General features: G+C 45.3%; 1 protein-coding gene across 5 annotated transcripts in view; it reads left to right on the top strand.

Annotated features, from left to right (window-relative positions):
* The window catches only part of DNAH14 (dynein axonemal heavy chain 14), a 283313-nt gene that overhangs the window by 33722 nt on the left and 236017 nt on the right, over positions 1-13574 (top strand). For all 5 annotated transcript variants that reach the window (XM_060192438.1, XM_060192437.1, XM_060192440.1 and 2 more), the window contains one exon: positions 4902-5243. In XM_060192438.1, the coding sequence (XP_060048421.1) occupies positions 4902-5243 (342 nt within the window). The remainder of the gene's footprint in view (positions 1-4901; positions 5244-13574) is intronic.

The raw sequence follows: 13574 nt of genomic DNA, 5'->3' as shown, positions 1-13574 counted from the left end.
AACCCCAGCAGCAGAGGAAAGTGTGTATTAGAAAGGACAGGACAGACAGCAGGCAATCTGTGTCTGTAGCCTGGGGAGAGAGGTGATGATAGCCTCAGCCTGGGAACGAATGGAACCTGAGATGTTCTGAGGAGGCAGGGTCAGCGGCAAGGAGTGACTGACTGAAAGGGGAAGTGAGAGGGCGATTTGTGTTGCTTTTAGGTTTGGGTTTAGGTCAGAGGGCGAGGAGCGACAATTCACTGAGAGACTATCATGCTTTCCCTTTTATTTATTTACTCATTTATTTTTACCAGAGCACTCCTCAGCTTTGGTTTATGGTGGTGCTAGGGATTGAATTGGGGACTTTGGGGCCTCAGGTATGAGTCCTTTTGCGTGACCATTCTGCACTCTCCCCAGCTGAGATCACAGTGCTTATAAAATTGCGTGACAGTTCAGGGCCCAGGCCGTGGCGCGCCCAGTTGCACGCACACATTCCCATGCACGATGACCCAGGTCTAAGCTCCCGGGCCCCACCTGCAGGGAAGGGAAGCTTCAGGAGCAGTGAAGCATGTCTACAGGTGTTTCTCTCTTTCTCTCCCATTCTGTCTTCCCTCTTCTCCCTCAATTTCTTTCTTCTCTATCAAATAAGTAAAGAAAGGGAAAATGGCCACTAGGAGCGGTGGATTCATTGCACAGGCACCGAGCCCCAGCAATGAACCTGGTGGCAAAAATAAAAGTGGGGGGTGGAGTGGGGAGGAGGAGGAAGTTGGGACAGAATCAGAAAGAGATTCGACTTGCTCTGAAAAATCACTGACATCCTGCCAACATTGAAGTGCTCTGACTTGCATCGTTGAGCAGAGAAGAGTACTCTCTCGGTGGACAAGTTGGATTTTGAACTATGTCTACCTAGTTTCTCTGTCCAAACTGACCGGCTGTAGAAGTCACTTTACCACACCAGGGAATGGAAGGGCTACAAGGAGAACAGTGCTTTGTCCTCCTGGAAAAAAAAAAAATCATACATATAGTATAAGTGTCTCCCTCGGGATGAAATAGAAATTCAGATTCATTCATTTATTTATTTTTTAATAGAAGGCCTTCTGAAGGAGACAAACCTGTTTCTCTCCACTTTTCGAAATGTATAGTCTCTGGATCATGTACAGTTCTTTCTATCAAGTGCAAATATGACACACAGTCTTCTGAGAATTGCTGGTTGTCAGGAAAGTCATGAGAATTCTTCTGTGCGAATATGTATCGCGACTTTTCCACTAGAATTCAAAAAGAGAAGGCATAAACTCCAACTCACCCAAGATACAATGCTGGAGAAGCAGCATCAAAGTGCAAGTAAAGCTCCCAACTCAGAAAAAAGGAAAATGGGGAAACTAATGTCCAGAATGACATAAAGCAAATACAGTTGTTGTTTTTCCCCTTTCCTGGACAGAAATACTAAGAATCCCCTTCTTTGGCAATAGTGCGATTTCTTTAGTTAGTCTGGCCACCTCACATATTTCTCTGGGATAATCTCCCTTCTCTTTTGTCATCTGTAGCTCTGAGTTAGGCTTTCCCAGATTACTCTGTGGATTGCTGATTCCTGACCCCCGGCCAGGCCCGGCCCTTCAACAAGGGGGACAGTGCACTTCCTGGTGGTGTGGCACTGGGAGCTTGGACATGGCTGAGAAGTGTCATCAATGACTAAGGGGCTTCTTTGGAAACATAATTTTTTGTCTGTTTTCTTTTGGTTAACTCCATGCTTAAAGCCAGACATGAGTTTGAAGCATGGGAACTGTTTCCATGTTAGCTGCTGCCTATCTGTTTTCCACTTCTCAGTCTGCCCTAAAGGTACAGTTTTGATGCTATTTGAAAGTTAGACTTTGGAGGGAAAATTCCAACCTTAATTTTTGCTAGTGAACTTTATTTATTTATTTATTTATTTTTTACCAATCCTGTCATTCCATAGAGAACTTGATTAAAATTAAGGGCACCAATCTTAAGCTTCTTACTAAGGCTACCACTTTGAAGCCATCACTTTCATTTGGAGTACAGAAATTGTAATCCTGTAGCATTTGAATTAAGGAATCCTCTAGTTATCTCTCTGAAAAACTCAAAAAAAATTTTTTTTATCTGAGCGATATTATTATTATGTTTCCACCTAGCTTATTCTAGCATGAGTTCATTGTCCACAGGATTCCAGTCAATGTACGTAACAAAAACTTAGTGAGGTTTTCCTCAGTGATCCTTTTCCATAAGGAGAAAAGGGAAGGGAAGGGGAAGGGGAAGGGGAAGGGGAAGGGACAGAAAAAGATGCCATTTTTTAGATTTAGGACAGAATCTAAGTCCCAAGGCACATTGCTTCCGCAAAGCAAACATGCCTGGCTTGTCTCCCAATCTTTTAACTCACTGCCCCAATAAAGTGGGACCCCTGTGGCTGGAAAGACAGCTCACACAGCCATGTGCACAGTCCAGGCTCCTTTGGGGGAAGCTGCTGTGGCGTGCTGTCTTTGTCTTTCTTTTCCTTTCTCTCCTGTCTTCCTCCTTCCCTCCCAGCCCCTCTCTCTTCTTCTTCCTTTCTAACCAAAGTGTGTATGGTGTTTGTGTGTGTGTGTGTGTGGGGGGGGGGTTCGGGGGAAGACCTCAATCAGTGAAACTCTAGCAATGACAAAAAAAAGTTTTTTAAAGAGATGTAGAATATTATCATTTCCTAAATCACTCCTCCTTCGTAAATGAGATGTTGGAACAATAGAACTCCCACCTGCCAACTGTTAGTATTCACTGAGATAACTTAGTATGTTCAGCTCTAGATAATTTATACTAAAACGGCATTATGTCCCTCCTATACTATTGTCTAGCCTAAGAAATTGGCTTACGTTCTTGCTAAAAACAACGGAGAGACTCAGTCAGATGCGTGAGGCAAGTGCTCTCAGGTGCAGAGTAACAGGCAGTGCGGGACTGCGATCCGGGAGCTCAGGACAGCAAATGAGAGAATAGATGGTGGTGGAGACGCACTTGGGGCCCCGGTACAGGGAGAGACAACCGGAATGGAGCCAGGTAGCCTAACCGCGTTGAAATGACTTGACATTTGCAGCTTAGAGCCCTACAAAGCTGGGCATTATGAAAAGGAAGTCCCTGGGACCTGTAGACAGGGCCCCGTGACTCTTTACCACGTAGAGTTAGTTCCCAGTTGTGTCTTTGCACGCGCCTAAAATGAAGGCCCACAGAGATGGGCCCAAGGCAGTCAGGTAATTAACATTTTATTTTAATTTTTGAATATTTATTTATTTTCCCTTTTGTTGCCCTTGTTGTTTTTTATTGTTGTAGTTATTGTTGTTGTTACTGATGTTGTCATTGTTGGATAGGACAGAGAGAAATAGAGAGAGGGGAAGACAGAGAGGGGGAGAGAAAGACAGACACCTGCAGACCTGCCTCACCGCCTGTGAAGCGACTCCCCTGCAGGTGGGGAGCCGGGGGCTCAAACCGGGATCCTTATGCCAGTCCCTGCGCTTTGCGCCACATGCGCTTTAACGCTGTGTGCTTCCACCCGAGTCCCTGCAGTCAGGTGTTCTAAGCAGAACAGTTCTCAGAACTCACACGAGTTAATTTCCAAACAACCAGAATGGAGAGTCTCAGTGACCACACAGAGTATCCAGCAGAATGTAGCTATCTACAGAGATATTGGTAACCATTCCAAAGATTAGACCTTGGGTTCACTTAGATTTTAAAAACCAAGCAAGTGAAAAGACAGAGTGAAATAAAAATGAACCTGTAAGTCCAGAGTTGTGACAGAGTAAGAAGAGAGGAAGTTTCCAGAGGTGGGGGGGGGGAGGAGCGAAGGGGGCGTGGTGCTTGGGAGGACAAGGTGGACTGACACATATTGGGGGGGGGTGAGAAATTGCACCCTTGGAATAGCACAGCCTTGTAAAACTCCACTTTCTCGACAAAAGAAACAGCACAACAAAAATCAGGCCTTAAGGAGACGAAACTGATCCACCGATGCTGAGCTCACAAAAAACGAAGCACAGCACTTTGAATCAAAGACGGCAGACACCAGCCCTACATCAGGTAGCGTTAGTGATGCCTGACTTCTGACTGGAAGCCACTAGACCAGCCAAGAGGCAGAACCAGAGTATCACTGGCACATGTGATGCCAGGCATCAAACTTAGGATGCTTTTCTCAGCCATCTCTAGGTAGTTCATTGTTATCTTTGTATCATTGGTAGCGTCCTCAACATTTATTTTAAAATGTCTGTTCAGTAATGTAGTGCGCACTGTGCTGTAATCACAAAGGAAACAGTGTGTTACGGAGGTGGCTGGTGTACTCACACATCTGACAGAGAGCTCACATTACGGTAGGCAAGACCCCGGGTTCAAATCTCTAGTCCTCCCCTGTAGTGGGGGAGGCTTCATGAGCTGTAGAGCAGTGCCGTAGCTCTCTCTCTCTCTCTCTCTCTTTCTCTGCCTCTCGCTCTCCTCTGTTTCTCTCTGCCTCTATCAGAAAAGAAAGGAAGGAGGGACAGCAAATAAATAAATAGGACTATGAGCCAAACACGATATATATATATACATAGAGTAGACACTGACCACCTGGGAACAGGACTGACACTGAGAGGTGCTGCATGGAGGTGCTTGAAGCTGCGCTGCTGTCCAGCTGGTTGCCAGGGGGAGAGGAGCAAGGTGCCCATTCACCAGAGAGCTGTTGTACTCTGAGAAGTTGAGACTGTAGTAAGTCACCAGAGAGAAGCAGCTGTCATCAAAAGAAAGGATTTGATCGTGTTAGTGCTTGAGGATCTAGACACTACTCAGTGTGTCTAGTTGATGCCTTCTTTTTTTTTTTTTTTCCTGAAGTACGAGTTGGTAAGAACTATTAAGAGTAGTCGTCTAAATTAGTGAAAAGAATTGTATGACTACAACTGACACATGAATCATTTCAGATTATTGAAACGTCATTGCAGAAGGTGGAATGTGATCCCGCTGAGATTGAAGACTTCGTGGAGCACGTGACTTTTTTGGATTCAGTTTCCTCAACACTATCTAAGTTAGAAAGAGAATATGCAACACTTTCGGAACTGCATTCTGTTGCCAGACTTTACCAGGTCTATGTTTCAGAAGACCAAAGCGCCACATACAAAGTCCTCCTTACCAAGTTTAGTCAACTAAAAGCTGCTGTGAGATTAAGTGAAGCAAATAAAGAGGATTCTATAGCTAAATTCAGAGACAACTTGGAAGAACAAATCACCATTCTACGAGTTGAAGTTGGTAATTTAAAGGTTAAAGTAAGTCATTTTTCTTTTTATTTAATTGGGATTAATAGTTTACAGTAAATACTGTGGTTGATATTAAATATGTCACTGTGATGAACAGAGGTGTGCACCAGTCTTTCTGGGTGTTTTTGTGTTCTTTAGATGGCTAGGTGGGGAGGCCTATTTCTGCTATGTTGAGGATTCTGTGGACTGTTTCCTATAGGGGAGAGACCTCTTTACATTTCTCCCCGACAGTGGAAAGAGATTCCTTTCCATCATGTTCTCAGCAGCATCTGTTTTCTTTTTCGCTTTTGATGTGTGACATTCTGACAGGGGTGAGGTAGTATCTTACCGCCTTGCTTTGAATTTCTGTACCGTGACACGAGACATTTGTGACGTGCCTGCAGCCATGTCGACAGCTGCTTTGGTGAGAAGCCTGCTCCTTTCAGGGAAGGTTATTAGCTCTTTGCAGTACTGTGTGCTGATACTTTCTTCCGTGTTGTAGGGTAGCCTTTGGTTTTGGTGATTGTGCTTTTACTGTGCAGAAGCTTTTCAGTTTGATGTCAGCCTATTTATTTACTTTCCTTTGTTTTTCTTGCCAGTGGGATCCATTTCCCAAAGACATTTCTGAAGCTGATATGTTGAATTTTCGTGCAGATGTTTTTCTGTATGTATTGTATTGTTTCCAGCCAAACACCCGTGTCTTTAGTCCTCTTTCAGTTCACTTTTGTATAAGACGAAGTGTTTCATTATTCCCCGTGTGCCCACCCAACTTTCCCAGCATTCTTTATGGAGAACACTCTCTTCTCTCTATGTTCTGAGCTCCACTATCAGACATCAACTGTCCTTATGCTCAAGGACATATTTCTGGGCTTCATTTCATTCCATTGAACTATATGTCTGCTTTCATTCAAGTATTTAACATTTTTATTATTATGGTCCTGTAATATTTGAAATCAAGAAGCTTACCTCCATTCTTGTTTTTCATAAAGAGTGCTCATTTCATGGGGAAACTTTGATGGTAGATGACAAAACTGGACAGTGGGCAGACTATAGATATGATAGATAGTGAGGTGCTTTAGCTCTGCTCTGGCACATGTAATGAAAGAAATCAGACTCAGGACTTGACAGATAGAGGTCCTGTGCTGAATCTGCTAAAACTCCCTCCAGGCCACTTATTTTATTTTATTTTATTTTATTTTATTTTATTGCTTTGACAGTTGAGGTCTTTGCATTTCTATATGACTTTTCTGTTTCTTTATGCATGGCTTTTGTCCTTTAAGGCATGCTGTTCTTCCAATTCATGAGCATGGAATATCTTTCCCTTTGTGTCTTCTCTTTCTTTCACTTTTTTTTAAATTAGTGATATAATAATGGTCAACAAGATTGTGGGATGAGGGGGTACAATTCCATACAATCCCCACCACCAGAGTTTCATAGCACATCGCCTCCATTGGAAGGTCCCTTACTCTTTATCCCTCTGGGAGTAGGGACCAAAATTCTTTTTGGGGAGCAGAAGGTGGGAGGTCTGGCTTCTGTAATTGCTTCTCCACTGGACATGGGTGTTGGCAGGTGGACCCACACCTCCAGCCTGTTTCTGTCTTTCTCTAGTGGGGCAGGGCTCTGGGGAGGGGAGGTTCCAGGACACATTGGTGAGTTCGTCTACCGGGGAAGTCAGATTGGCATCATGGTAGCATAATGCAGTTTGGTAGATGAAAAAGTATCAAGATATAAAGCAGAAAAAAGTGTTTAATAATCAGGAACCTAAAGGTAAGAGTAAAGCAGATGAGATTTGGGGTCTCCATGTTGGAAGAAACTAGGAAGTCTAGTTTAGGTATATTGGGGGTGAGGTGGGGAGGAGTTTAATGATTTTTATTTGTGATTAATAGTTACAAGTTTGTAAGATTCCAGGGTACAGTTCCACATCACTCCCACCACCAAAATTCTGTGCCCCCACATCTTCCCAAAGATAACCACCATAGTTCTCACAAAGTCTTAGAAACAGGTCTTTTCTGTGTTTTTTCTTTTGCAAGTTCATGTGAATGAGTTCACTATATGCCACATATGAGTGAAACCATCTGGTAGTTGTCTTACATTTCTTGATTTACTCTACTAAGCACAATCACCTCTGGTTTCATTCATTTGGTCCCAAATTTTTGCCTATTTTTTAATTGCTACCGGGGTTATTGCTGGGGCTTAGTGCCCACATTATGAATCTACCACTCCCAGCAGCCATTTTCCCCTTTCATTCCTCCCCCTACCCACCTTTTTTCTTTTGATAGAACAGAGAAAAGTTGAGAGGGAAGATTCAGATAGAGAGGGAAAGTGACAGATAGACATTTTCAGACCTGCTTCATTGCTCACGAAGCATCCCCCAACCTGGGTCTTTTTAAAAAAATTTTTAAATATATTTTTTAAAGATTTTATTTTATCAGTGAGAGAGATAGGAGGAGAGTGAGAGAAAGAAAGAGCCAGACATCACTCTGGTACATATGCTGCCAGGGATTGAACTCAGAACCTCATGCTTGAGAGTCCAGTTCCTCAGCCACTGCACCACCTCCTGGACCACCCGACGTGGGTCTTTGTGCATGGCAGTGTGTGCCCACATCCTGGTGTGCCACCACCCAGCCCCTCATCTTTTCTGATTGCAGAGTGGTGTGTGATGGAGTGTATATCTCATAACTTCTTCAGCCAGCTACCTTTTGATGGGCATTTGGGCTGCTTCCACCCTTTGGCTATTGTGAACAGTGCAGCTCTGAACATAGGGGCGCATATGTGCCTTCAGATTAGTGTTTGAGTGTCCTTTGGATAAATACCTAAGAGTGATATTGCTGGGTCACAAGGTTTATTGGTTTACTGAGGACTCGCCACACAGTCTTCCAAAGGAGCTGCAGCATAGTGCGTTCCCACCAGCAGTGGAGCAGAGGTCCCTTTCCTCCACCACCTCTCCAACACCTGTCCTTTCCTGCTTTCTTGATGCAAGCCATTCTCTCAGCTGTAAGGTGGAATCTCAGTGTGGTTTTAATTTTTCACTTCTCTAATGGCAAGTGAAGCGGAGCACTTCTTCATGTGTCTTTGGGTCTGTGTATCTCTTCTTTAGAAAACCGTTTGTTTAGATCTTTGGACCTGATTAGCTCTGGCTTGTGGCGGTGGTACCTAGGACCTCAGAGCTTCAGGCATGAAAGTCTTTTGGACTTCTGTCATGCTTTCTCCCAGCCTGGAGTAAAGTGCCCTTAGCTGGAGGTCAGAGCTTCAGGCATGAAAGTCTTTTGGACTTCTGTCATGCTTTCTCCCAGCCTGGGGACACTTTGCCTTTCTCTTACTGCTTTTAGGCTTCCCTCTTTGATCTTTGTTGCTTTATTACAGTGTGTGCATATGTGTGTGCTTATTTGTTATTTATTTGTCACTGGGTTTTAACTGCTCTAGGCCAACTTTTTCAGATAGAAACACACACACACACACACACACAGACAGAGGGGAGTGAGGGTCTCATGTGCATGCTTAAGCAGTAAGTAAGGCCAGGGTTTAGGTTAGTTAACATTTGCCGGTGCCTGGCAGTAGCAGAGTCAGAGAAGTCCGGGCAGCAGCTGGGGTTTGCCAGTACCCACGTGCTGAGTCTGTGTGGGATTCTGTGAGACCTGAGCTCAGTGGCTGTGAGTTCCCAGCAGCTGCTGAGGTCAAACAGACTTGGATGAGATGGAGAACTTGGACAGGGGATGGTCCGAGAAGAGCTTGGGGGTCTCGGCTCCAGTAAGTTATAGGCACACACACACACACACCAGGATGGGTAGGGAGCAGTGTGGCATCGGTGAGCACCCCCGGGGGCAGGTATGGCTGGCTCACCCGCAGTCAGGCGTGGGCTCCCAGCGACTGGGGCTGGGCTGGGGCTGACTGTCAGCCAGGAGGAGGCTCTCCTGCTCAATGCGCCCAGCCACAGTTGGGTGGACAAGGTGGGAGGGCTGGCAGGAGCTCTGCTCGGGAACGGTGATTGTCATGCGTTAACCGCCTTAGGCGCTAGCTGCTCTCGCCTCGCTTATGTCCAGTCCTCCTTGCCTCACGTTCCCGCCATTCCTCTCAGTTTAATTTTGGTCTTATGTAGTCAAAAAATGTAGGGTTTTGCTTTTTGGTGAAATCCTAGGCGAATAATTTAGTTCATGTAGTCTTTTTTTTTTTTTTTTTGAGGAGGAGGGGTGCTGTGTATTAAATACAGGCCTTCATAGGTGTGAGACACTAAGCCACTAAGCAACACCCACAACCTGGCCTGCCCACATCTTATTTGATTTTAGTTATTTCTACTTCTAGGGTTTCTCTGGGGCTCCAACTTACACAATTCTGCTATTGCCGATAGATATATATTTTTAATTTTTTAATTATCTTCATTTATTTATTAGAGTCAGCCAGAAATTGAGAGGGAAGGGGGTTATAGAGAGGGAGAGAGACAGAGACACCTACAACACTGCTTCACCATTCGCAAAGCTTTCCCCCTGCAGTTGGGGACTGGGGGCTCAACCTGGGTCCTTGCACCACTGTAGCATGTGTGCTCAACCAGGTGTGCTACCGCCTGACCTCTAGATTTTTTTGTTCTTTCCCAGAAAGAGAGTGAAAGACAGAGAGGGAAGGAGATGGAGGAGAGACACCACAGCACTGCTCCACTGCTCTGCCTTTGCATGGCGCTCCATGTGGTAGTCCGGGGCTTGAACCTGGGTCCTCACGCACAGAGAAGTGTGTGCTCTGCCAGGTAAACTGTCTCTCCTCTCTGTGTATTCTCAATCTGGAATCCACAGACAGAATTTCACAATGCGAGAACTTGAAAGGGAGGTCAGATTACAGCTCTGTTTCCATTTGTCTGCCCCTGAAAGCAGAGATTCTCTTCAAATATGAATACAGAATACAGAATACAGAAAACCAGCATCAGAAGTGGGGACTTCGGGTCTAAAGAGGACTCAGAACCCCCAGAAATCGTTCAGAGTCTGATTTTAAGCCAGATACACTAGTTCCACCATCACTCACTTAGGAGAAACAGAGTGTAAAGTAAACACGCAACACTTAGTGTGTCGGGAGTTATGCTAGGTGTGTTCCTCTCTATCTGCATGAAGCACAAGGTCATAGTCCCACCCCCACCCCAGGGTTGAAAGGGATGAAGGGACCCATCTACGAGCGTGCAGCAAACAAACCAGGGCTTTAGTGACCTGGCCTTATGCCTCCACTCTGTCCCCGCCTCAGCTCCTATGTCGCTACCATGTTGATTCAGTGGATGTTGAGTGCCCAGTATCAGCCTGACACACCGGCACTGCGCTCAGGTGTTTTTTTTATTTTCTCCATCTGTACTGTTATCTGCTCTGTGTCCTACACATAAGGTGGAATTTTAAAAGTTGTCATTGGGAAGTATTTGATGCGCATGTGTAATCAAGGCCTCTGATTTCCCAACGGTCAGCAATCTGCAGATACAGGCACGCAGAGGCTTGTCAGTTCCCCCTTTCCAGATGTCAGTGCACTCACCGTGCCGGACCCTGGTGGGGATGGAGGTTTGAATTAGAGTATGTTCGCTGAGGGGTAGGTGCTCAGCCGTGAGGGACTGGGGGTTCGTGATCAGATTGAAGGAGAAACTGAACCGTGTGGTGTCATAGCCCCAGAAGACTCAAGGTATCTCGAGAACTGGCATGACCCCACAGAGTCTGCCTGAATGGGAACGAGAAGCTTTGTCCACGGGCCTGGGGAAGGGTTGGGGGGGATCTGGGGGGCGGGTCTTGGGTGACTTAGCTCTTTTTAGCCAGCAGTAGTTCCTTGGGAGGAACTCAGCTCTGCAGAGTAAGGCCTCTAATCTCCACTCTACCTCCCGGACCCCTTGCTCCATTGTCTTCACACAGCTAGCAAGTCAGTAAGTCACTGCTGGTATTCGTGTTCATTGTGCTTTCTGGTTCTAAAACGCCCAAAGGTCTCCTTTATGTAGTTTTCTCTTTTTCTTTCCCAAGACATTCTGTGTTCCCACTGACTTTAGAAGTACCTGTCATTTTTGTAGAAGCGTTTTTTTTTCCTTCTTTTCTTTTTCATATTTATTTCCTTTTTTGCCCTTGTTGTTTTATTGTTGTAGTAGTTGTTGGCTTGGACAGAGAGAAATGGAGAGAGGAGGAGAAGACAGAGAGGGGGAGAGAAACGCAGACACCTGCAGACCTGCTTCACTGCTTGTGAAGCGACTCCCCTGCAGGTGGGGGGAGTCGGGGGTTCGAACCGGGATCCTTCTGCCGGTCCTTGCACTTGGCGCCACCTGCGCTTAACCCGCTGCGCTACCGCCCAACTCCCTTGTAGGAGCATTTTTATGATACCTGCTTTCAGTTCTTTTATCAGATCACTACAATATCTGTGTCATCTGGATACAGGTATGTCTTGGCTTTCTCTTCCTATATCTTTTTTGTTCTGCAGAGCAAGTGACTTTGTCTTATATTTTGGACTAAATGTTCTGTTGTAAGAAATCTTGCTTAAATCCCAAGGAATGCTGCTGTTCCTGCTTCTTGCAGGAAATTGACCGAGTGAAGTTCAGTTTGCCAACTTAAGCCACTTTTGTAGGGCTGTGCTTCCACTTCTGTCTCATTTATTAAAACCTTCAAGTGCCAGTGAGATGAGATTTCTGCCACACATGCGCCATCCAGTGGTCAGTTTCGTCCTATGCAGTGTTTTGCTGTGATGGAGTGAATAGAATCTAGTCCATACCTGTATAGCTCTGGGGTGAGTTTTCCAGATTGCTGGCACACTTGAGTCCTCTGAAAACCATGTCTTGCTCCAACCACTAGCGTGGCTGTGCTAGTTTCTGTGGCAAAGCAGCAGAAAGCAAGAGAGAAAAGGTCACAGGAGTGGACCCTTCTTGGAGCCAGAGCATAAAGGAAATTCTCACCATCAGTGTTTGGACTCAGTGCCACTCACTGCTGCCCCGTCATGAGAGTGTTCCAGGGCTGTGGTGTGGGAGAACAGAGAGAAGAGAGAAAGGGGGATTTTCACGTTTTGTTTGCGCATGAGGAAGCGTCTAAAGAAATAATAAAGCAAGGGGTCAGGCAGTCTCTGAAATGATAAAAACAGGTGTTTTTTTTTTTTTAAACTGTTTAAATTTTTAAAAATATTTATTTATTTTCCCTTTTGTTGCCCTTATTGTTTTGTTGTTGTAGTTATTATTGTTCTTGTAGTTGGATAGGACAGAGAGAAATGGAGAGAGGAGGGGAAGACAGAGATGGGGAGAGAAAGACAGACACCTGCAGACCTGCTTCACCGCCTGTGAAGCGACTCCCCTGCAGGTGGGGAGCCAGGGGCTCGAACTGGGATCCTTACGCCAGTCCTTGTGCTTTGCGCCACGTGCGCTTAACCCGCTGTGCTACTGCCCGACTCCCAAAAACAGGTTTTTCTTACAGGTTCATGATCATTATGACATGAGAAAAGAGATCTTAGTACAGAATGGGGTTCAATTCTGAATACATCATGAGCTAGCAGAAATTGTTAGCCTAGGTAGAAGGAGAGAGCCAGTAGACAGAAACCTCCTGACTCTGAAGCAGCTGACAAGACTCTTGCTGAGACTGGTCAGGGTGGACCCCAGCCGGAAGATGGTGGAGGATGAGGAGGCTGGTCAGCTACAGAGAGTCACCAGATACTGAGTGTGACTTAAGCACACTTTCTTATTTAAATTAGATCTGACAAGGAAGCACAAAGTTCAATTAGTAGGAGGCTCAAAGTCTAACTAGCAAAGAATCCTTGTCAGAAATGCTCTGCTCCTTTTGCCAGAATGGGCAGATTCTCCCAGAGTTCTGGTCTTTGAATCCCCTGAAACGTATTTCTCGATTTCTAATACATTGAACTTAGCTCATGTGAAAATGGAAATGTGGTAAATCCCCTGATGATTCCATGACCTTTACACTGCCGTCTCTTTCCCAGCTTTATTTTTACTATCTGCTTTCAAATTCTTTATGTAACTGTCTGGTGAGTTCTAGCAAAGGCTGATGATTACCTTGATTGGGCCAGAGTATGAGGCATATTATCTCTCTCTCTCTCTCTCCCTCTCTCTCTCTCAATAGTGACTTAATAGTTCACAAGATTATAGGCAACAGGAATATAGCTTCACATCACAGCCTCGAACACGGTTTGGTGCCCCCTCCCTTCTCCTCTCCCTCCCTCCCCTTAAGAATAACCGCTGTAGTTTTCATGAAGTCTTAGGGACAGTTTAACTTTCCCCCCTCTGTCTTCCCCTCCTCTCTTTATTTCTCTCTGTCCTATCCAACAACAACAGCAATGGCAATAATAACAATAACAACAACAACAAGAGCAACACATTGGGAAAAATGGCCCCCAGAAGCAGTGGATTTATAGTGCAGGCACGGAGCCCCA

This window comes from Erinaceus europaeus, chromosome 6, assembly GCF_950295315.1.
Source record: "Erinaceus europaeus chromosome 6, mEriEur2.1, whole genome shotgun sequence".
Classification (NCBI taxonomy): Eukaryota; Metazoa; Chordata; class Mammalia; order Eulipotyphla; family Erinaceidae; genus Erinaceus; species Erinaceus europaeus.
Note: the sequence above shows the minus strand (reverse complement) of the source record. Positions and strands in the feature narration are given on the sequence as shown.